Source organism: Spermophilus citellus (assembly GCF_964194105.1).
Source record: "Spermophilus citellus genome assembly, chromosome: 9".
Lineage (NCBI taxonomy): Eukaryota > Metazoa > Chordata > Mammalia > Rodentia > Sciuridae > Spermophilus > Spermophilus citellus.
The window spans coordinates 61,108,367-61,131,300 of record NC_138191.1 but is presented as its reverse complement, the minus strand read 5'-3'; the positions used below and the strand labels follow the sequence as shown (position 1 = coordinate 61,131,300).

The window sequence follows — 22,934 nt, the reverse complement described above, 5'->3', positions numbered from 1 at the left end:
TCTCAATGTGTGGTACCACCGTTTGCCAAGTCAGGGTTGGGAATTTTCCTTGATTTCTCCCTTGCCCTCTCCTCCACAACATATCATTCTCCATTTAAACCTCTAGCAGCTTCTAGTTCCCCTCAGAATAAGATAAATGTTTCTTATTATGACCTTCACTGCCTTGCATAATACAGTTCTGGCTTCCTTTCTCTTGAGAACACTCCGGTACACTGGTTTCCTTTTGATATCATGCACATGCTGAACTGTCAATCTTCAGTGTGCTGTTCCTCCTCAGCACTCTACTGGTTCTGTCTCCTGAAAATACCCTATCCCCAGTTCTGCATGGATGAAAACGTCTCACTTTTCACTGCTCAACTTACTTTGCAGTTGTTTAGAGAAGTTCTCCTTTCTAAAATGATTGTATCCTGCTCCTTGAATTCTCTGCTCAGCCATCTATTTCTTTCTTTCTTACACCTTAAAAATATTTATAATTATTTTAGGCTGTTCATTTACTTTTTTTTCTCTCTTCCCACTAAAGCAGGAGAATTTCAAGAGCAAGAACTCAATCTGTCTAATCCCGGTCACTGATGTATTCCCAGAACTTTGCATGATGTCCAATATCCAATATATGCAACAATTTGTTTGGATGAATGAAATGAAAAATTGAGTCCATTCTTGCTGACAGTGTGTGAACTCAGAACCCCTGACTGTGGCACATACACATACTATGCTTCCTTTTCATTTCAGATTTTGGAAGATATGTACCATATTTGGGGATGTTTGCAAAATCCTTTGAATTGTAATTGGTCAAATCAATATCAAAGGATTACAAAATGGAAGTTTTTTAAAAAATATGCTATGTAACTCTGCAAAGTCATAGTTTGGAAGTCCGATTCTTCTGTGAGTTTTCATTGCACGGAAAGTTCAGAACACAGCAATTACAAACCAGTTCAACCACAGACTTCACCAAGGCCCTCATCACATCTGGCTTTTTATATCAGCTATCAAAATTTAGTAAATAAACATAAAATGGATACTGATGAGGAGTTTACAAGTAACAGCCATCCATTAAAAATTGACCCAGCTAAGGATTATGACTAAGAACACAATAAGGTATATATAGTTTAAACATTTGTTTTTCTGGGAGAGACCATTATGGGAAGAGAGTAGAAATGGAAAATATTAACCAGGTGATAAAAATATATTTAAAAGATGGCTTTGGAAGAGTACACTGCCTTTAGATATATTCAGAAAGGTGTTATCTTGTCCTCTATATATCCTTCTTTCTACCACTTTTCATTATTCCTGGTTGGAAAGACCCAGACTAAGGGATGCAGAATGAAGATTGCACTAGAACCTTAGGGAAAGATAGAAGATCAGAAAAGCGAGAAGAAGGAAGAATCAAAGGAAGAAGGGAGCATCCATTCAAGGCTGATTTTGTATGAACTGAAAGGTGGCCCTATCAATCAATAAAAAAGTGTTCTAGGCATCTAGGCTCTTGGATCAACTCACACTAGGATTTTTCTTTTCCTGGCAGTAGACTTCCTGAACTACCTGCGTGTGTGTGTGTGTGTGTGTGTGTGTGTGTGTGTATACAAATTATATATATATATATATATATATATATATACATATATATATATATATACATACATACATATATATATATATATACATACATACATACACACACACACACACACACACACACACACATACATACATACCAAATATATATTTGGTGTGTTATGTGGTAGATGGGAGGCAGGGAGCAATTAAACTCACATAGGAGTTTTATCTAGAATCTCATTATTAGGAAATTTACCTCTGCCTAAAATATGCCTGAAACTGAAATTTGAAAACTTAAGGCTGTGGCTGTTTTCTCCAGGGTCACAGAAGGCTTCTCCCCCAACCAGGTATACAGGTGACACCATTTTATTCTTCTGCTTTCCATCCTCTTAAAGTTGAATTAAGGTCTTTTTGTTCATGTTTAGTGCAAAAATACAAAGATTCTGGCAGGATGTAGCTAAGCATAATGTAGATAATAAGTCTACTATTTAATTGTAGCTGTTAAAGCAAAATTTGATGATTGTGTCTCAGTTGGTACAATTAGTATTTAATCACTTTTTTTTATCATGGTGATACTGCATTTATTGCTTGTTTTGCTCTGAAGATGTCTGCAGTCTCTTCTATTCATTTAGAATTTTATGAGTTGGACACTTTGGCTTTAGAATTTCAAGGTTTTGAGGCCACGAATGCTTAGAGAAAATTATTTGCATTTCTGCAGACCACAGATGATTCCTAGTTTTTTTGGTCCTTGAGCTGTTTTGTAGAGGTCAAGGGTAAGAGCTTTGAGATTGTTTGAGCCTTCAGCACAGGTCCATTATCTGCGTAACCTTGGACAAATCATTAACCTCACTGTCCCTCAGCTTCTTCATCTGTAATTGGGGATAATAATACCTGACCACTAAGAGCCTCAGATGAGAGGTGTGTGGAAGTGTCTTGAAAACCCATAAACTGTTGAATGAATTACAATTTCATCATGATACTTATTGTTATCTTTATGGTCACCATCTAAGTTAGTCCAGCGTGGAAGCTCAGATGAATTGAGGGTTGATCATCTGTTAGACTTGCCTTCATTTAACAGAGTTTCCCCCCATGACATTTATTTAAATGGTGAGCATCTCTAGGACTTTAATTCTGGATCTTGTTCATAAGAAACCTCTAAGGAACACAGTTGTATAAAAGAAGATACTCCTGTAAGGAAATATAAAGTGATTCTTCTTCATCTGCCAGTGATGAGGCTTTGTCTTATTGATGATCTAATTTCATTCCTGTGGGAAAGGTAGAATGGGGGATATTAAGTCTCTTTGATGGAAGAGAAAACTTAGGCCCGAGGAAGGTGGGTAAAAGAATAAAAGCATCCTAATAAATTTAAGGTAGAGCATGATGTCTTGTCATTTTGGAGACCCATACAAAATGCAGTGATCTTTGAACAAAAGGAAGGGGTTGAGTTTAAAGAATCACCATGGAAGGGCAATCAGCTGGCAGGAGAACAGGAACTTAGAGCCACTATTGATAGGTAAGGAGGGGGAGATATACTTGGGTATTCAGAGCAGTCCCTTTTTGATGTCTGGACTCCCCAGGTAAGTGTTGCACGATGATAAGACTTTCTTTTTTTTTGGGTTACCAGATTATCTAAATTGATTCAAGTATGCCTTAATATAGTGCTGGATAAAGCAAATGGATTATTTTGTTTAAATTCTAGACATGATCTTGAAAGGATTGGTGGATCACGTATGGGCCTGAATACATAGACTTCTCTAAGTGAATGAATATCACACTCAATACATGTGATAAATAGAGGGGTCAGTTATTGCTCTGGGCAGCCTGAAGCACAGGCCATACACATAGATGTTGTCCACATGGCTACTGTTGCTCTCCCTGAAGCCCATGGAAGGATACCTCTTCCTCTCATCTCCTTTATGGATAAACTCTGGTTTCTTGGGCCGCACAACTTGTTGAAACCAGAGCTACCAGTGGGAATGTCATACTTTTTCAGAAAATTAGGGAAAGTTCTGGGTCAACCTAGCTGATAGTACATGAAGTGATAAGCATAAGGTACCTTTGAGTAACTACAGAGACACATCTTCATCCAAATAGTTGCAATACTGCCAAAGCTAGATTTAATCTCTCATTCACCTCTTTAACCAGAATCCTTTGTTCAGTTCACAAACTATATGCCTGTACATGTCAGTTCTGGATAGAATAACTCCAATTTCTTTTCTTAAAGTCCTCTACTTAGGATAATGAGAAGCCCTTTATTCCTTGCTTTGATTAAGGATACTCCCCTTTCTTCCTTTTCTATGGGGAATGGTAAGCAGGGTTTATAGAATTTTAATTTTACTCATATCTTGATAATCTATTTTCTCTGTGTAAAGCCCCCATCCTCCCCAAGGGGAGAAGGAGAGGTTGGGGGAAGAGAGGTGGTAGGGGAGAGAAATTGCTTCAAATTCCTTCTCCAATCAGATTAATTCAGGGGAGGAGTTGTCCTTCTCTTGTTTTGGGAAACCAAACTGATGGATATGGAGAAAAAGCTTTTTTGGTTAATGTGGAGCCTGGAATTAGGAAACTGTGTCTCAGTGCAGATGTGAAAAATGGCCCCACCTAATGTAGGGACAGTCATGAATGGCACCTTCTTGTTGAAATTCAGAAAAAACACAAACTTAATGTTTGTATTTTATAATAATAGCTTAGTTTTTTGTGATGATAGCTACTAGTGATAACTATAGTTTGTTTCCATTATTATGCTGTGCATTTATGAATAATACGACAACATATGAGGAACTTTGTCCAAGATCACAGTGAGTATTTGATGAAGTTACTAGAACATAAGTATCAGGAAGTAAGATCTTTCTTTATACCCAAACCTAGAATTGTGCTGGGTTATACAGTAGATGCTTAATAGATATTCACTGAAGGAAGCTGTGATTGCAATGCGGGGGTCTCTCAGCTATATTGACTCTTGATATCAATGCAATCTCTACATTGTTCCTAGCGGAGAGGTTTTATATATATTAACTAATCACACCACAAACCTATGAAATAGGTACTATGATTACTATTGTGCAGATGAAAAAAAAATGAAGCATAGAGAAGCTTACCTTCTCTTGCCTGAGGCTAGGAAGTGGTTAAAACTGGGCCTTGAGCCAGGGTAATCTGGCTGGAAAGACTGCTTTTAATTAATAATCATTTGTGTGTAAATTTCCTTTAAATTCTCAGATTTTGGTGTTAGTAAGAATTTTTATACCAGGTTGTAACATAAAACAAGATCATTGTATTTTATGGGGGAGTTTAATGGACTTTCAAAGGCAAAGTTAGCCTTAGGAATTAACATTAGAAGTTAATCTTCTAAGATGAAACCACATTGTGTCATTTAATTCTCAAAACACTATGAGCTGGAAAGAGATCACTTAGGGCTTTTGTTTTAAATGCTGTTTTTAATTGAGACATCATAATTGCACATATTTATGGGGTATAGTGTGAAGTTTCAAAACATGTAATACTAGGTCAAGGATTGTCCAACCTTGACCTGAGGTTGCCAGGAGACCCCAGTGGGGCCCAGAGTGTGTGGCTCTTGCAGGCAGCTGGCTGCCACTGGGCTCATTCCTCCTCTTTGGAGCCTGGGGATGTGGGAGTGGCTCATGTTCCCCCACACCAACCCATTTGATAGATGAATTTAGGGGAGTGGCATTTGATGACAGGGGCCTCCTTTGAAGGAGGAGTGAAGACACCTTGTTTTACTCTACACAGATGAAGGTTGGGGGGTGGGTGAAGGAGGTGCTTCATTTGTTTCCACTTTTTCTTTTATTCTTTAATTTTTTAACCTCAAACTAAAAAACTGCTGTTTTTCACCTCAGCAAGACTCACTTAGATTTCTTCATTTCACTGTTGTTTTCCTCTGTCACCCTAAGCCACCCCCCAAATCTCATTAATCACCTACACTTAAATTCTTCCTTATTGATATTATGCTCTTGCTGTGCCTCTCACAGCCACCTCTCATTACCCAGTAACATGTCCCCATGAGAATTGTTCCAGTTCCAGGGGTCACCCTCACCTCCATCCTGCCTGCCACCTCTCTTCCATCTTAATGGTCTTTAGTCATGTTGGCTTCCTTACTTTTTCAATTCCCCCCCACCCTTTTTTTGTCTAATGGTAAATACAGCTTTGTCAGTGCTGACCCTTATTTAAGATGTTTAAAAATTTAGGTTTGTAGATAGATAGACTGTAACAAAATATGGTCCAAATACTGAAACTCAGTGGGCCACTTTTGAGACTTTAAAACCTAGAAACAGGGAGCTGGGGAAGAAACCCTCAACTTAACTGCCATTTATTCCTTCCAGTGAGACCATCAGTCCTTCCACTTTGGAGAAAATCTCACCAAAGAAGCCAACAACTGGGAGCTGTCCAGCTGGACTTCGAGGTAGCCTCATCTATGCAGATCCCCATTCACATTTCCTTCCCTCCCTCCCTCCCTCCCTTCCATCCTTCCTTCCATCCCTATTGTGCATCAAGTACTAATGCTAAGTGCTGGGAATGCAGAAGGAAGAAGTCAAATGGGGTCTCTGTACTTTTGGAGCTTATAGTCTAGTCTAGAATTATTCAATCATGATTAAGGTTGAGATCTGCAAAGATAATACAGGTTAAGATAGATTATATTAAGAAGGAACACAATAGGGTGAGAGTGGGTCAAGAAAGACCCACCTGTGAAAGCAATCTTGCAGTTGAGGCCTAGGGAAAAAGCACAGGTGACTCAGGTGGAGCCTTGAGGTGGGCAGGCAGGGGGCAAGAGGGAAGAGCCTATGGGAAGCCTCTGAGCTGGTTCAAGGGCCCTCAAATGCCAGTGTGGCTTGGGTACAGCAAACAGAGAGGGTAGGATAGTGGAATTAGGCTGGAGGGTTGGCAGGAGCCATGGGAAAGACTTTGGATTGGGCCCTAATAGCTGTGGGAACCATGGGAAGGTTTCAAGCAGAGGAGTAACATCAGATTTCTTCCTTTCCTCTCCCTGCCTTCCTTGATATTCTGCTCTTGCTTTCCCCCCTCTTTCCTTCCTTTTTTTACTACTCTGAGTTACTTTCCATTTTCAGATATGTTCAGGCCTATAAACTTTAAGATATATGTATTTTCAAAGTGTCCATCTATTATTGTCCTCTATTAGCAGGAAGGGGATTTTAGTCCTTTAAAAGTTAAATATTGAGGCAAGTCAGACTTTAGTTAAATAAGACAAATTGGGAATTACTAATACCAAATTCACAATATCTAATTTAACATTCAGTAGCCATCACCCTGACCTTGAACAAGAGCTGTCATAGGCAAAGAAACCAAAGCTTCCTGCTGGGGAAGGGACTGTTTGACCAGCCATCAGAAGTGATCTGCATGTAGAGACCATCTCTGAGGGTTGTGATGGCCTGGTCTTGTAGGGACTGTATAAAGTATTCATGTTAGGAAGATAGATTAGAGGTAGAACCAGTCTCTGCTCAGCTTCCCTAGCAGAGACTTTCCCAATTATGGTAAAGAAGGGGCTCTGGCTCAATCCAGGATAGTCTCACTGCAACACTGTGCTTAACCCAAAGTCCCTAACTGGGTTTGGAAATCAATTAATGAGTGATGGGCTTATTTTGAAGGTGATGGAGTTTTCAAGACTTCTGCCAGTTTTCTAAAAATGAAATGCAAGGTTCAAAGAGAATTGTTTTAATAGTGTTTGTCATGGAAAGCCTGTTAAATGATGTAAGTTCATTTTGGAGAAGCTGCTGTTACTTTCAAGGTACAAAAACTACTAATTCAGACATATTTTTAGACCAGAACATACCCTGCTGGGAACTCATTGTCTTAGGTCTCTAAAATGACAGAATTACAGGAGACTTAATTATTTGCTTGATCTGATTTGCCAGGAATTCCTGGGGCACCCTGCCTTGGGAAACACTGAATGAACTGGTAATGTTCTTAGGTGGCTTAAGACCAGTTCTGATGATCCCCTCAGCATTCCTAAGACTTCCAGCTCAGGGATGCATGGTCTTGACTGAAGACTGAGAGTCTATAGTGAAGGTTCAGAAGCTACGCTCATGCTATTAAACAGGGCACCACTATGGTCTTCCTGCCCTGTGTTCTCATGTTCTCTGAATGTGACTAAAAAGTATAGGAACAAATGAAACTAAACAGTTTTCTTCTAATTATTAAAATCTTTTATCACTTCCCATCATGGGTAAATAATCAGTCAATTCAACATTTACTAGGCTTTTGCTATGTATAGGCACTGTGAGGAGCTGGGGTGAGTTCACAAAAGTATAAGATTTTGGCCTTAGGGAAGAAAATAGTAAAGTCAAATGATAATTCAAGACCAGCCAGACAGTATCTCTAAGGAATGAACCCATTCCTTCAGGAAAGGTATGGCTTTCCTGGTCAGGGGAGGCTGCCCAGGAGAGAGAAATTGAAACCAGACTTGAAGTATAAATAATAGCAGAAGAAGATAAAGGGCTGAGCAAGTGGATTGAATGAACTATAATTACATCCTAAAAGATAATGTGGTTACTTTTCTATAGTAGTAGAAGGTTTAGATGGTCCAATGTATTTTCAGGTCTGGAACAACACAAAGTGTTTATATGTGTGGGCTGGGGATGTGGTTCAAGCAGTAACGTGCTCGCCTGGCATGCGTGGGATGCTGGGTTTGATCCTCAGCACCACATAAAAATAAAATAAAGATGTTGTGTCTGCCGAAAACTGAAAAATAAATATTTTAAAAAAATTTTCTCTCTCTCTCTCTCACTCTAAAAAAAAAGTGTTTATATGTGTGTGGGTGTTAGTCATTGTTTGTTGTTGTTTTTGTTGCTATGACCAAAATATCTGACAAGAACAACTTGGAGGATAAAACTTTATTTTGACTCCTGGTTTCAGAGGTTTTAGTCCATAGTTTCTTGACTCCATTGCTCTGGGCTAGAGGAGTATCACAGCAGAGGAAAACTGCCTACTTTGTGGTAGCCAGGAAGAAGTGATGGGGCAGGAGAGAGAAGCTAGGGACAAAATATATAATCTTCAAGGCATGCCCCCAGTCACTGATCCACATCCTTAAGCTATGCTCCACCTGCCTATAGTAACCACTCAGTCCATTCAAACTAGGATGGGCTGATTAGGTTACCGTTGTCATAATCTGAGTGTTTGGCCTCTCAACATTCTTGCATTAACACAGGAATTTTGGGGGACACTTCATATTCAAACCAAAACAGTATGTATTCTTATTTTCTGAAAATTTATTGAATATATAGGTCAATTCAAGAGAGATTATAATTCAGCTATAAAGACTTAAGAAACCAGCAGAAAAGAGCCTTTTTCTTAAACTTTGACTGCACATGGGAAGAACAAGTCTTAGGTCTAAGACAGTCATTTTTATGACCCATTCACCAGCATACTTGATTCCCCTCCTTATCTTTTGCCACATGTATTCTTTTGTCAAAAACTTCCATGAATCCTACCATCTTCTTCATCTGCTTCTGCTTGTGGGCAGTAAGATAACCAGGTCAAACAAATGGGACAGTCTTATAGGTCCTAATCTCATCTGGGCCCAAGACAATTTTTTTTACTTTCTTCCACTTAGCCTCTTCTTGCATTCTTTATCCATAAGATCCTAGGCAGGACATAAATGGCACACTCCAGTGTGAGGAGAGGAGAGTTTTAAAGAAAGGACTCCCCCTAATCCCCCAGGTGTGGGTAGAGTTAAGGAAAACCAAAAAGGCATAGTGAAGCTCCCAGGGCTAGCTAGAGAGGGAAAGCCATTCCTTCCAAGCCTGCAGGGGATGGGGACTCTACTAGGACCTGTAGCTTTAAGGGGAGGTCTCTAATTGGAGCTATGGACCTCAGAAGAGGAAGTCTGCTACTAGCCATTCACAGCAAGGCAGAAAGATGCCCAAGGGAATACACATCCCAAACTCTTCCTTCTCCATTGATTTAAATCAATCCAAAGTCAAAGAGTTGGGAAATTGGTTGGTGCAATCTGTAACTCTCAGGCTCCTGGGTCATAGAATGAAGTGGAAAAGACAAAAGGGAGACACACTGCATGTCTTGTATACATGCACCTCCTGGCAGTGGTTCTGAATAGTTACCATTCTTCTCAAACTCCTTACCTCAGCTTTAACTTTCTTTTAGGAAAAGATTCCATTCCATTTTTTTTCCTGAGTGAAAATAAGAGGCATTTCTTTTATCTTCCTTCCTTACTCTCCACTTCCAGATTTTAATTGTTCTTCTGTTGCTACCTCCCATAATATTCCAGGCAAAGAGAAATTCCTCCTGCCCAGGCAGAATCTTCTAGCTATGCTCACAACTCAGAACATATCACTCTGAACTTACCTATGTAGATTATCTTCATTCTTTCTTTTATCTTCAATTCCTCCTTTATAACTCTTTGCCTTTGAGTTGATAAGCATATTCAACTTTCCCCAAATTAAAAGCAAACTTTCTATTTGATGATCTGTTCTCTCCAGTTGCCACCATATCTGCTTCCTTCTTTTTTTTTTCTTTTATTCTGGAATAGGCTGTCCCCATTGACTCTGCTTCTTTACTCCACCTGTGGTCTAGGTTCTGACCCTCTCTTCCTACTTCACTGAAAATGTTCTTGTTAAAGTCCCTAGTGATCTTCCTAGTGCCAAATTCAGTTTTTTTGTGTGTCCTATCTACTCCATTTAAGTAGATTGAAAGTTGAGTAAAAATTAGCCAGTTGAAGAATTGGAGGATGAGCAAGAGAATAAATACCTCAAGTATTTTATTTAGGGTTTGCATTTCCAGAACCTAGTGCATCATGGACATAAAACAAATAATTACTGAAGGATAATATGAATAAGTATAAAATCTCCAGTGTTTTGTTGTGGGATAAGCATATTTTACATACAAATACTGAAAGAATCAGTAATACTCTAGCAAAACAACAACAAAATCAGTGGATAAACATCAAGGCAATTCTGGTATAATGCTGTTAAGACATTACTAGTGGAGAAGAAAGTAAAGTAGCACACAATAAAGAAGAAGGCTGACAATTCAGATTGAGAAAAATGATCAGTGATCACAAAAGCAATTCATCTTATGGAAAACATAGGAAAAGAAACAAATACAATTAACATGGAAAAGTGGACATTGATTGCCATCCTAGAGGATAATGGTAATATTACAGTGTAACTTATTATATAATATATGACATACTACAGATCAGTGTGACATGAAATATGGCATAAAATCAATACAGTTGGCATCACATATTATGCTAATTTGAACAGGAAAGGATAATTATGAAGCAATCATGTCCTTTTATATAAAAAACAGATAAATTATAAAGTGGCTTTACTCTGAAAAAGAAGTTCTTTTCCCCAAAGGATTCACATCATATTTCCTTTAAATAGTGAATCCAAAATGAAAATGTGGATACATTTAAAATATAATTCTCCTTGCCCTTTGTGGGTCTTCAGTAGAGAAAACTAATAGTTATTATTCTTCAGTATCTTTTGGTTTGGAAAATACTGTTGAAGGATAATATAAAATCAATCATTATCAAGATTAGGAGTGAGAGTCTGAGTGACAATTGAAAATACTCATCTATAAATTCATAGTTTTTCTCCAAGAGAGTGTCTAGCCGAAGCTGAGTCAGAGATAGTGTGTAAGCCATTATAATGTATAAATTAATATCTTTTTTTTTGCTTAAAAAAGCATAAAAGCTGGGCTTTTATGTTGAATTCTTATTCCTTATAACCTGACTCCAAATAGATGTCTTTCTAATATTATTCACTGCAGTTAAATTTTACTTTTGTTAACTTTCTGGTGTAGTTCTTGAGAAATACTTTATTCTCTCCAAATTAATGAAAAGGTGTGAAATTTGTACTATGACTTTCCCAGATTCTTCTAGGAGCCCCATAGAACAGAAGGCAGTGAAGTTCTTCCTGGGAAGGTGGTGTTCCTATTGTAACTTCTGCTGAAACTTCTCAGCTAAGGCATGGTCTTTCCAAACCCAGGAAAGACTCACTCCCACGCCCTCAGAACATTATACTGGTTAATTCTAAGTTGATGTCTCTCTAGGTTCTGAAATTTAAACACGAATGCTCCTATGGGGAAAGACTAATCTGATCTATTGCTAAGTATCATTCCTCTATAGAAGCAAGAGTAATGTCAGAGTCTTTAAAAATACTCTTAAGTAGGAATTCATGAATTTTAACTGGAAACTTGAAATGGCGGTATGTTCAAATTGTTACAGGCTCAGTAACTGTCCAGGAGAGAATAGCAGTTCACTCTCTGAAAGAAGGGGGTCTGTGGGAAAAGGTCACATCCATGCTGACAAAATTGTTGAGGTTGGCCTGGTGTGGTGGAGGCATCCCTAAAAAACATGTACTTGGACTAAAAAGAAAACATAATTAGAAGTCATTGATTCTGAAATTACTGACTAAATTGTGAATCAAAGAATATAAAATCTGAAATCAAAGATATGATCTAGACCTGTTTGATGAGTTAGGCCCATATACTGCCTATACCCTCTTTTTAATATGAAATATTTAAATAATACATAAAACATAAAGGGTAACATTGCATCCATCCCACCATCTGTATTTAAGTTTACTTTGGATCTTTTTTTTTAACACAATACCTTTATTTTATTTTATTTTTATGTGGTTCTGAGGATCGAACCCAGTGCCTCATACATGCTAGGCAAGTGTTCTACCACTGAGCCACAACCCCAGCCCCTGGATCTTATTAATAAAGTTCATCTTCTTTTCCCGTTCTATGAAAGACTAGCATAATATATGGATAATGGACTATAGATAATGTACTATACATTTGAAAAAGCTTAGAAAAAAGGCATGTGAACATTTTCAACATAAAGAAGTGACAAATGTTTGCAGAGAGAGATGTGTTTAACCTGATTAAGACATTATACAATGCATAATGTTTATTATCAAAACATCATGCTACTCCATTAATATGTACAATTTTTGTGTGTCAGTTAAAAATGTAACTAAAAAACCCCCAAATAATAGTAGATAATAGTTTCTTAAGAGTTTGGAGAAAGTTAGCTGTAAAATTAAACAGACCTGGGGACTTTTGGGGGAGTAGTGGAGTTTGCCAGGTTAATCTCTTTAATTGCTCCTGGCTTAGTTTTTAACTTTTTATGTCAGTTTTAGGAAGTTAGATATTTTCAGAAAACTGTACATTTCATCTCTTTTAAAACTTAGTGAGTTGTTGATAGAGTTTTCTTATTTATTTTAGAATCTCCACTCTGTAGTTATGTTTCTATCATGATTAATGTATGACTTCTTTATTTTTAACTTTTGGATCGGTCTCACCAACAGTGTATAATTTTGGCCTTTCAGAGAAAAAGCTTTTGATTTGTTGAACATCCCTTGTTTCTCAATTTCCTATTTTATTCATTGTTTTGCTCTGACTGTATTAGTCAACCTTATGGTTAAAAGTTGAACTCTAGAACCAGAGTGTCTCCATCCTCATCCCAGCTCTGCACCTCTCTGATTTGCATGATTATGCACAGTTACTTAGCTCCTGTGCACCAGGTTTTCCATGTGTAACCTGAGAATAAAATACCACTTGATTCATAGGGTGTAAAGAAAGGTCAGTTTTCATAACTGTTTTATGTTTAGAAAATATCACAGACTCTACTTGTTGGTTATGGGTTTTTCTGTAGGCCTGATTGGAACAAGTTTAATAATTGTTCAATTGATCCTTCCTGATTGGTCTTGACTACCAATACCTGGCCCAGACCCTGCACTTATCCTATGCTTTCACAGATGAGCCCTGTACACTCTGCTCCTCTAGTGACTTTTATAGTTTTTCTATCCCTTTAGTACTCCTTGAATTTACTTTGTGACTGATTAATATTTCCAAAATGGATTTATTTTAGCTAATATTTGCTCAGTATATTTTCCCATTTTCTTTAACTTTCTTTCTTTTCTTTTCTTTCTGTCTTTTTTTTTTTGTGTGTGTTTGTGTGTGTGTTGGGGATTGAACCCAGGGCCTCATGCATGCTAGGCAGGTCTTTTACCACTGAGCCAAACCCTTAGTCACAACTTTCAACCTTTTTGCATCATTTATATTTCATGAGTGTCTCTTGTAAACACCATATGGTAATTGAAATTAGTTTTGTTTTGCTTACCATATTCCATCTAAAAATTTCCAGCTTTACATATAGATTATTACATAATACATTTACTTTTTTGGGTGATTACTGATGTGTCAGCCTAATTTTTACTATTTTATTTCATGTTTTAAAAAATTATCATGGTTCCTTATCATCCTTTTCTTATCTTTATCTCATTGAACATATTACTTTTAGTTTTATTCTCTTTTCCATTCTATAGTTTGGATATACATTCTAGTTCTATTTTTCACTGGTTATTCTTTAAATGGTTATTAAGTGTGCTTAATGTAGCAAAATCCACCTCCCCCAATGAAAGTCCACTATATGAATAAACTATGACCTTAAAATGATTTTAATGTGAAATTTCCTTTTGCATATTGCATATTATTGTTTACAATTTTAGTTTCACCATGAATTTAATCCCCCAAATTTTAGACATTATTATTTTTATTTATAGTCAATTCTTATTCAAGTTTACCAAAAATGCATCAGTTTCTTTACTCAATGCTGTTTCTTCTGCATGGTGTTGTATATTTCAAAGAGGGGCTATAAATAGTCAATTACTCTCAAAAGCTACATTAGCTAGTCTGATAGCATTCTATATTAGGAGTAATTTTCCCTTAGCATTCTGAAGATATTATTTATGTCTCTGGCATCATTGTTACTCAAGCCTTCTGAAGAACCAGTTGTCATTTCCTTGTAAATGTTCTGACTTTTATTCTTTGATATATTTTAAGATTTTTCTCCTTACCTTTGATATTACACAGTTATGCTGCAATTGTGTCTAGGTGTGAATTTGTTTTAATTTATCTGGCTTAGGATTAGGGGAGCCACTGCAGTCTGAGGGACTGATATAGGCCTTACAGGCTGGAGGAGGGAGAACACATTCACATGCATTAAAGTTTATGATATAACTAGCCAAAGATATAACCATTTAAAGGAAGCCAGAAACCAAATCCAACCTCTGCCTCCACAGACAGTACCATCTTCACCCATCTCCAGTCAGGCCGGTGCTTGGTTGATTCCATGCTTACCTGACAACCTTCATATCCTTGGACTTTTCTTTCCTAGGGTGACGAGGTACTGAAGAGGCTCATTAAATCACTGTATTGTCCTGATGGGAGGTCCCCGTAGTATAGGATTGAGACCCACTAACTCTTTAGTGGAGAGGGCTGATGTATCCTAGGAAGAAAGACCAGGACATCCTGGGGTACTTGGGGACTTGGGGCAGCAGTTATTTATCAATGGTATAGACTGACTTCAACATTTAAGGGCCACTTTACTGGTGTGCACTCCCTGCCTGTGAGCTTACTCCATGCTCTCCTGCTGAGCCAGATTTTTTAATGTCCAGTTGTTGGATTGGCATTTTGCACTAGCACAGGGAAGGGAGCTAGAAAGACAGGAAGGAGTGAAGGATTTTCTTCTTGTTCATTCGTAAGTATTTAACAGCGTGGTTTTCCGGGGCCCAGACTAGATTCACTCTGAGTGTGCACGTGACTGACTGCCTGTGCCACAGCTCCTCTCAGGCCTCCCTCGATATTGATCCTTGCTTCCTGAGCATATCTGGAGGCCTCTTGCTTACCTCTCTGGGCTAAGATTTCTTTTTTTTTTTTAATTTTTTTTATTGTTGGTCGTTCAAAACATTACATAGTTCTTAATATATCATATTTCACAGTTTGATTCAAGTGAGTTATGAACTCCCATTTTTACCCCGTATACCGATTGCTGTAGCACATCAGTTACACTTCCATTGATTTACATATTGCCATTCTAGTGACTGATGTATGATGCCTGGTTTCAGGGTGGCATTTTTGGACTCTTAGAAAGGGAACACTTAGAGCTGTCTGTGTTTGATAATGCAACACAACAACCTGTGGTGGCTTTAGGAAGGATGGAGATATGATCATTCTTCAGCCTTGAGTCAAAGTGGGATTATTTAAAGAAACCTGGTTATTCTATTGTGATACTTTCTAGGAAGGTTTGCTGCAATTCTTTCAGAATGGAAGGATCTTTGTGAAGCCATATAGAGGCTATGCAGTGCCCTTCTGCTCTGTTTGAGCTTGAGCCCACTGGTGTAGATTTCTTATCACGAGCATAGCCACTACTCTTCCTCCTTGAATAATTCTGCCTTTTTCTATCTCTTCCTCTCTCCTTCTGTTCAGTGAGTGCAACTTTCCACATTACACTGAAAGCCTTTGATGATTTAATTCACAAGAAATAAACCACATCATTGATGCTGCTTATAAGTCTGCATGTGAACTTGACCAACTGAAGATCACAGTGAAACCCCAAGTGCAGCTTGCTGAAGCCAACTCAGTGAAAACTCCTCAATGAGTTATTCAACTAGGCTATATGTAGGAACTTGCATTGTTCAAGGTATGCTTCGGACTACTTATTTCAGTCTTGCTAAATCTGAGATAGTGATTTTGCTTTCATAAGGTGTAACATGGCGGAATAGATTCATTTTTAGTCAGAACAACACAGGTGAATGACAAGCTTTATTGAGTTCTGTGTCAGGCCAGCACACAACACAGGGCCAGGTCTGAGTCCGATTCCTATCTTCAGGAAGCTTGCTGCCTACTTGCAGTTCTGAGGACAGCATCCATGAAATAACCAAAGAATAGGACAGTAATTAATTGTGCTAAACAGTATGTAACAGACTTCAAGAGCTAACAAAGTATACATATAAATGAACGATTGCATGAGTACTTAGTCCCCTAAAAAGATATTGGGCAGTTTCTCTATGCAAGGCACTTAGCCAGTTGCTATGTGGGACCAGCATACACACACAATCTGACTCTTTGCCTTCAGGGGGCTTACAATTGTTTAGGGTGAAAAGTGAATGTTCCTTGCAGCACTTCAGGTCCAGGGAACATTCCTTTTCTGTCTTTTGGTCCACTTTAAATTTCCTTTTATTTTGAAATTGAAATAGTAGAGTAAAGTGGTTTGGTTAAAACAACCTTCAGGGAAAAGAAAAGTGGAAGCTTAATCAGTTAAAAAAACGAATTCCTACTTGGAGCTGTTCCACCTCCCTCAGACAAAGTAGAGAACACATTAGAGGGAGGAAATGTATAGTCACAATCAGGGTTGGTGATGGTCAGCAGATTTATAGAAAATGTCACCTTTCAAAGTATCTGCAAGTAGAAAGAGGAAAAAAAGGTACCATTCAAATTTAGAGATAAGTCACCAGCAGACAGTCTCCTCCTGACCCACTAGGATTCATAAATCTTTGTTTCTTTCTCTCGGGGGAGTGGTTATTGGGGACGAGTGGATGATTTCAGTCTCTCTGCCTCAGGGTGGAGAACATTCTGGTCTCTTCTGCTTTTTGGAAGCAGGATGGGGATGGGTAGTGAACCCTTCTTCCTCACAATCCCTGATGGAGCTGTTTGTCCCTGCTCCTGCTACTGTGTTTCTATCTCAGGTAATGTCATCCCTGGCCACTTAGCTGTTCCATTTAGACTCCTAGGAGGCATCCTGGACTCCCTAATCACTCTGAACCCCTAATAACCCTACTGATTCTATAGCGCCAATCTCGTCTCCCCCTCCTCTTCCCCAGTGAGACTACCTTATGCCCTCCATACATGGCTCACTAAAATTGCTTCCTAACATACCTCTCTGTCTAGGGTCTGGTCTCCCTTTCAATCCACCCCTGCTTCAATTAACATTATTAAAGAAAAATCTGATCAGGTCATTTCCCTGCTCACAATCTTTCAAAAGATTCCATTAGTGGGAAGATGAAATATAGCCTTTCCAACAGAGCACTTTCTTATTTCAGCTCATGCTCCGCTATTACTTCTTTTTAGTTGCCAGCTACTTTCTCCTCCTATAACCTGGGGTTATGCCACTTCATTTAAAAAGGTCTTCACTCTTTTCCCTGAATCACTTTTCTCATCTCCTCCAGGAAGCTCTCCCTCCCTTGTCTGCAGACTGTTAGGTTCCAATGTCAGTGCTTCCTTCAGGACATTCTGCATTAAAAGTGATCATGTTAACTATTATGAACCAGTAAAAAGTAGTTTGATGTTAAAAAAAAGTCATGTTAGTAGACAATGTTTGGTTTCCAGTGAACTTTAAATGTCTTGAGGGCAGGAAATAACATCCTTTCCATTTGCATCCCCAAAGTTTAGCTCAGCCTACACATACTGATAGTCAATACACATATTGAGACTGTTTGCTTAATGAATAGATGGCAATTAGATGTACTACTTGGTGTGAAGTGAGCAATACAGATTTCTGGTAATTTATGAGGATCTTGATGTTCTAGAGAAGTGGGGGAGAATGGTCTAGGTAGCAGAAGAATCTTGAGCTAAACGGCAAAGATAAGAGTGAATTTTGGAGACTTCAAGGAATCAGTTGGTATTTTGGAGAAAGGCAATGGTCAGGTAGGTTGGGACCAGATTTTGGTGTTCTAAACCACCACTTTAGGACTAACTGCTGTCAATTGGACTGGGTTCCCAAACATAATACTATGTATAAGATGTTATATATGATTATATAAAATTTATTTCAGTGATGTTAATTTTGGCTCTTCAACTAGATTGCAAACTTCTCTGAGGGCAAAGACAGTTTTAAACTCCGTGGTCATTAACTTTCTTTTTATTATTTAACCAATATTTACTAAAAATTGACTATGTGCTTGAGACTATCAGGAAATATACAAAGTATAATAAGACATTCTTAGTTTTCTAAAGGTGACACCAATCAACAAATGTTCTTTACACAGAAGCTCTCTACTTGAGCTATATAAATGGTGTTTCAGGGTCATGAATGATGAAACTATTACTATATGGGGGGATTCAGAAAAAATTCTCAGAAGTCATATGAGCTCAGCACATGCCCCTCACTTATCACCCTAGCCAAGAAAATTCTTCCAAATAACCTTGTTAGGAAGTCTTCCTCTTTCTTTCAGTAATGCTTTGTAATCCTATATTATGTTTATTTCCATTTTGAATGATTACCTCAGATGAAAAATTATTTCTTATAAAGTTATACAGTATTTCTCTGCCTGACATATCAATTCATTGATTCCAGTTCTGGAGCTACACCAAAAGGCTAATGAAAAGAGATAACTTGGTCACTTCCAAGAACATCTTTGCCCAAGCATTCCTTGAGCTTCTCTCCAAATGATTTTTAAACTCCCCCCCCCCTTTTATTCTTTCATAGTAGAAGACTGGCATACTTAGAGAATTGTTGAATGTCTTAATGTTTGTATTTATAAAACAGTTTTTAAATTTCAATAAAAAAATTCAGTTAGTGTTTTTGAATGTTATGCTGCTCCTTAGTAAAGCATATGAGAAGAGTGACAACATGTAGCCAATGTCAGCCCCAATACATTCACAGAGTTGTGGAAAATCTGCTGAAAGGGGCCTTTGAGACTTACCTTGTCCTATCTCCTCATTGTACAGATGGTGAAGCCAGGATCCAGGAAGATAAAATGGCTTTAGAAGTGTACACAGTTAGTTTATTCCTCTGACCTTTGTGTGTTTCTAGTTGGTATTTGAAGACAGACATGGGAGAGTTTGGGAGCTCACAGAAAGATGAAAGTGAAGTAATTATTTATCCTAATTAAAGAAGAATCTAAAACACTTGCTTAAAGCTTTTTCCAAGTAACTGTTTATATAATTAATGCCGTTGCATTTTCTCTCTTTCTTCTAGGCCTCTGGGCTTGGCTGCTCTGACCCACAGTTGCCTCTGCTGTGGACAGTCTTCTGTGTTTGTGGGTTATTGGGTAATGATTTGTATTTGCAAGGGAATGCCTGACTGGTGTGGGCTGGGTTAGTTCAGCTAGAGAAGCTTGATAATGAAGCCTAAGGTTGAGGGGTTTGGTCCCTGTGAGCACCTTAGCTATGCTATGATCCTTAGCTGCAGTGATACCCCTACTCTCCATTAGTCATCTCATATGTGTGGGCTTTTGAGAGCCGTGGGGTGCCTGGAGAGAGTGAAGAAGAATGTTTACCTGCAAATACTCACCTGCAATGAAAAGCCACATGTATAATGAATAATAATATAATATGTTGATAATGGTAATTATCACAGCAACCAAGGCTGTCACCTCCAGGGTTAGAATTTCAACCTGTGAATTTGGAGGGGGCAAAAGCATTCAATCCATCACACTGACTAACATGCTGTAGAGCCTGCCTAGGACGAACCTGACTTCAATGTTTAAAGTTTAGTTGCAGCACCCAGATTTCCCAGCCTGAATGCTTGATAGTGCATTGGTTATTTCTGAGTTTCAATTCATGTATGAATTTGCCTGCTCTTATTTTATTATAAGTGGATTGACTGCCATTATAATCTACTGCTTAAGACTATGGACTCCAAGGCCAGAATTCCTGGTTTCAAATCTTGGCTCTATCATGTATGTATTAACTCTGTTATCTAGAGCAAGTTATCAGACCTCTTTGTGCCTCCTTTTTTACTTCTGTAGAATGGGAAAAATAATAAGCATGCTTATTAGAATTATTGAGGAGGATTAAATTAGTTAATAGCAATAGAGAGTTTAGAAAAATATTTCATATTAGGTATTGTTGCCAGGTGACCTAATAAGGAGCTAGTAGTAGCATCATAGACTTTGAAAAATTTGCTCATTTACATTGTTTTATTATTCCAGGATGCATCATTCCCAAAACTTCAAGTCTGAATATTCATAAAGAGAGGGTGAGAAGGCTGGGCAGGAATCAAGAGCCACTGGGGAATGTGTATTAAAAATAAGCATGGATTTCTAAAAATAATAATAAAAACCAAGATGGTGCTCTCAGGAAAGTTAAACTTTTTGCACCTCAGCCTCTGTCCTTGTTGAGCATGCCAGGAACTCCATTAGTCATTGAAGGCCATTGTACAATGTCCTTTGCCAGGGAATACTGAGCATGTCTATTGAGTTCCCTCCTGTGGCCCACCTGCCTGTTATCTGGCTTCAACCTTCCATTAATAGAATCCCTGGGGATAAAGCAGTTCCCTTACATTAGGTAGTAATGTTCTTGATAATGATAAATTGATGAAGAGCTCCATTTTTATATTAGATGAATGGTCCTTTGATAATGGGATTGAAATAAGACCAGGACTTTTACTCTATTTGGCTGGGAAAGTGAGAACTACCTAAAATATATATTTTTTTCTTATCTTACTAGAAATTGATAGAGTCAAAGCATATTAGCTTCCCATTTTGATAGAACAACTCAAGTTATATGAATGTGATGGGTGATTTTTTTTCTTTTCTTTTATATTGTCTTTTGGTAGGCTATAAGCTTCAGAATAGGTCTTAGGGCTTTAGCATAAACTATGGTCCATTTATGGCCCCGAAAACATCTGATTGGGTTGAGAGCGAGTATGCTTTCAGTGGGATTTGAGTATTTATTCTATATTGCAGAATAAATTTAATTTTTTTCTTTTTTTTTTTTTAGGGAGATCTTGTGCTTTGGTTTATTTTCAGCTGTCTGTGGCCAGTGTGGTCTGACCCTGGAGAGAGTCCTGTGTTCAGGAAGACAGTGGAGGCAGTTGTGGAGGCTCTCTGGAGTCTTGCTAATAGCCTGAACAATTTGATTTTTACTTTATTTCCAGGTTGGGGAAGAACATGGTTAGCTTCTGTGACAGGAGATAAGCTCTATTTCCTAAGGAGTTTATCCTATGGTGATACATACCTTGTTTGTTATGTTTACCTCAACAAAGGCAGCTTGGGAACCATCAGACCCTAGTTACATTGTCCCCTTTGTGGTGGTCTAATAGACATCTGAGCAAGAATCCCTTGTCCTAGAGTAAAAGTCCCCTGTAATTTCCCTCAAGGATTTTCTTGGGGACTTCTTTAGATTCTTTCCCAAACTATACAAATTAGAAACTAATCAAAGTCATGTTGACATGCTGATTTAGATCCAGGGCCTGTATCAACAAGTATAATCCCCCTTTGGGATAAATTATTGAAGGCAAGTACTTTGAATGTAATTAGTATAGCACACATATCTGGAAAAAAAAAGGTGTTTGTATTTTGTTTTGGCTGAGGGATTGTAAGCTCATAATAAGTTGCTTATTTGCAGGATTTTCTTTTACTTTGTGTTTTTTTTCCCTTATTATGTTAAAGGGAGAGTAAATCCTAGATAGGGATACATTTTTGGAAAAAGAAAAATAATAATTATTGAGTGACTACTATATGTTTGGCATAGCATTTATGTGTTTTTCCAGAGTTTTTTTTTAATGACGACTGTATGAGAAAAAATTTAAATCAGTTTTTAAAATTCATTTTATCAATAAAGAAACCAAGACTAATGATGTCATGAGTAATACATTTGCTGAGCTGGGATTCTAATGGGTCTGACTCTTTCAAGTTTCCTCTGAAGTGTGGTATTGATGACTTGGAAGTTGCATTAGAGGTAGGGTTTTAGAGAGTTATGGCCACTGGGCAGGGCACTACTGTACTGAGGAGAGAAGCGAAGCCTACTTACTTAGTCAAGTTTTCAAATTGCACCCGTCATATGATTTGCCTCAGGCACTGGGCAGCTAGGGATCTTATTTTAGCAGAATTAAACTCTTTAATGGATTTTCTTCCCCATGCCCTGAGAATATTTCTGGTCTTCCTTTTCAGGAAGTTCTATTCACCACAACAAAAGACCACAAGCAAATGTATTTCTAGCTTACAAAGAAGAAAAGTAAAGAGAAAGAAAGCAATTAGGCTTCATTATTTTTTGCACATCAGGCACTCTTCTAAAAAATGTTCTTTTTCAATCTGTCTTGACATGAATTTAGAATTTTGCATGCAATGACTCCCCTAGAAAAAAGCCAAGGAAAGCAACAGTGGTAGGTGGTGATGATGCATTGGCAAGCGGACCTGCAATCCTGCTTGTCAAACTTCTCTCATCCTAAAGGGCTGGCTGTGGATTTGAAAGTGGGGGCCTTCCCCATTCCTCCTTTTTAATACATAGAGTTTGAATATTAACATTTCAGGTGAAATATAAGTTTCAGACTTGCAAATTTTTGTCATGAAATCAAAGGGAATAGAGAATTGTAAGAGCAGAGGGGGAGTGTGTGGGAGATAAGAGGACCTCTTAGTGTCAGTAGGATGGAAATCAACAGGATAATGAGGATTGCTAGAGTAAATAATTTCCATTTTATCCCCAATAAGAACATTCCCTCCCTCACCTTTCAAATTCCCTGCTCACCTCCTGTGCATCCGAAACAAATGATTATCTACTCTTCATTCCTGAAACGAGCCCTGAAGTAGGTGTGTTATGGAATTCTGAAGTGTTTTCTCTGGGGCCCTCTCTCCTAAGCTGGTAGACCATAGGCATTAACA

General features: G+C 38.1%; 1 protein-coding gene across 1 annotated transcript in view; it reads left to right on the top strand.

The window, feature by feature from the left end:
- Window positions 1-21,576, top strand: part of LOC308657035 (uncharacterized protein) — a 42,795-nt gene extending 21,219 nt beyond the window's left edge. The window contains exons 3-5 of the mRNA XM_081308488.1: window positions 5,886-5,965; window positions 19,310-19,382; window positions 21,055-21,576. Coding sequence (XP_081164614.1) covers window positions 5,886-5,965; window positions 19,310-19,382; window positions 21,055-21,107 — 206 coding nt within the window. The 3' untranslated portion in view covers window positions 21,108-21,576. The remainder of the gene's footprint in view (window positions 1-5,885; window positions 5,966-19,309; window positions 19,383-21,054) is intronic.
- The last annotated feature ends 1,358 nt before the right edge of the window (window positions 21,577-22,934 follow it).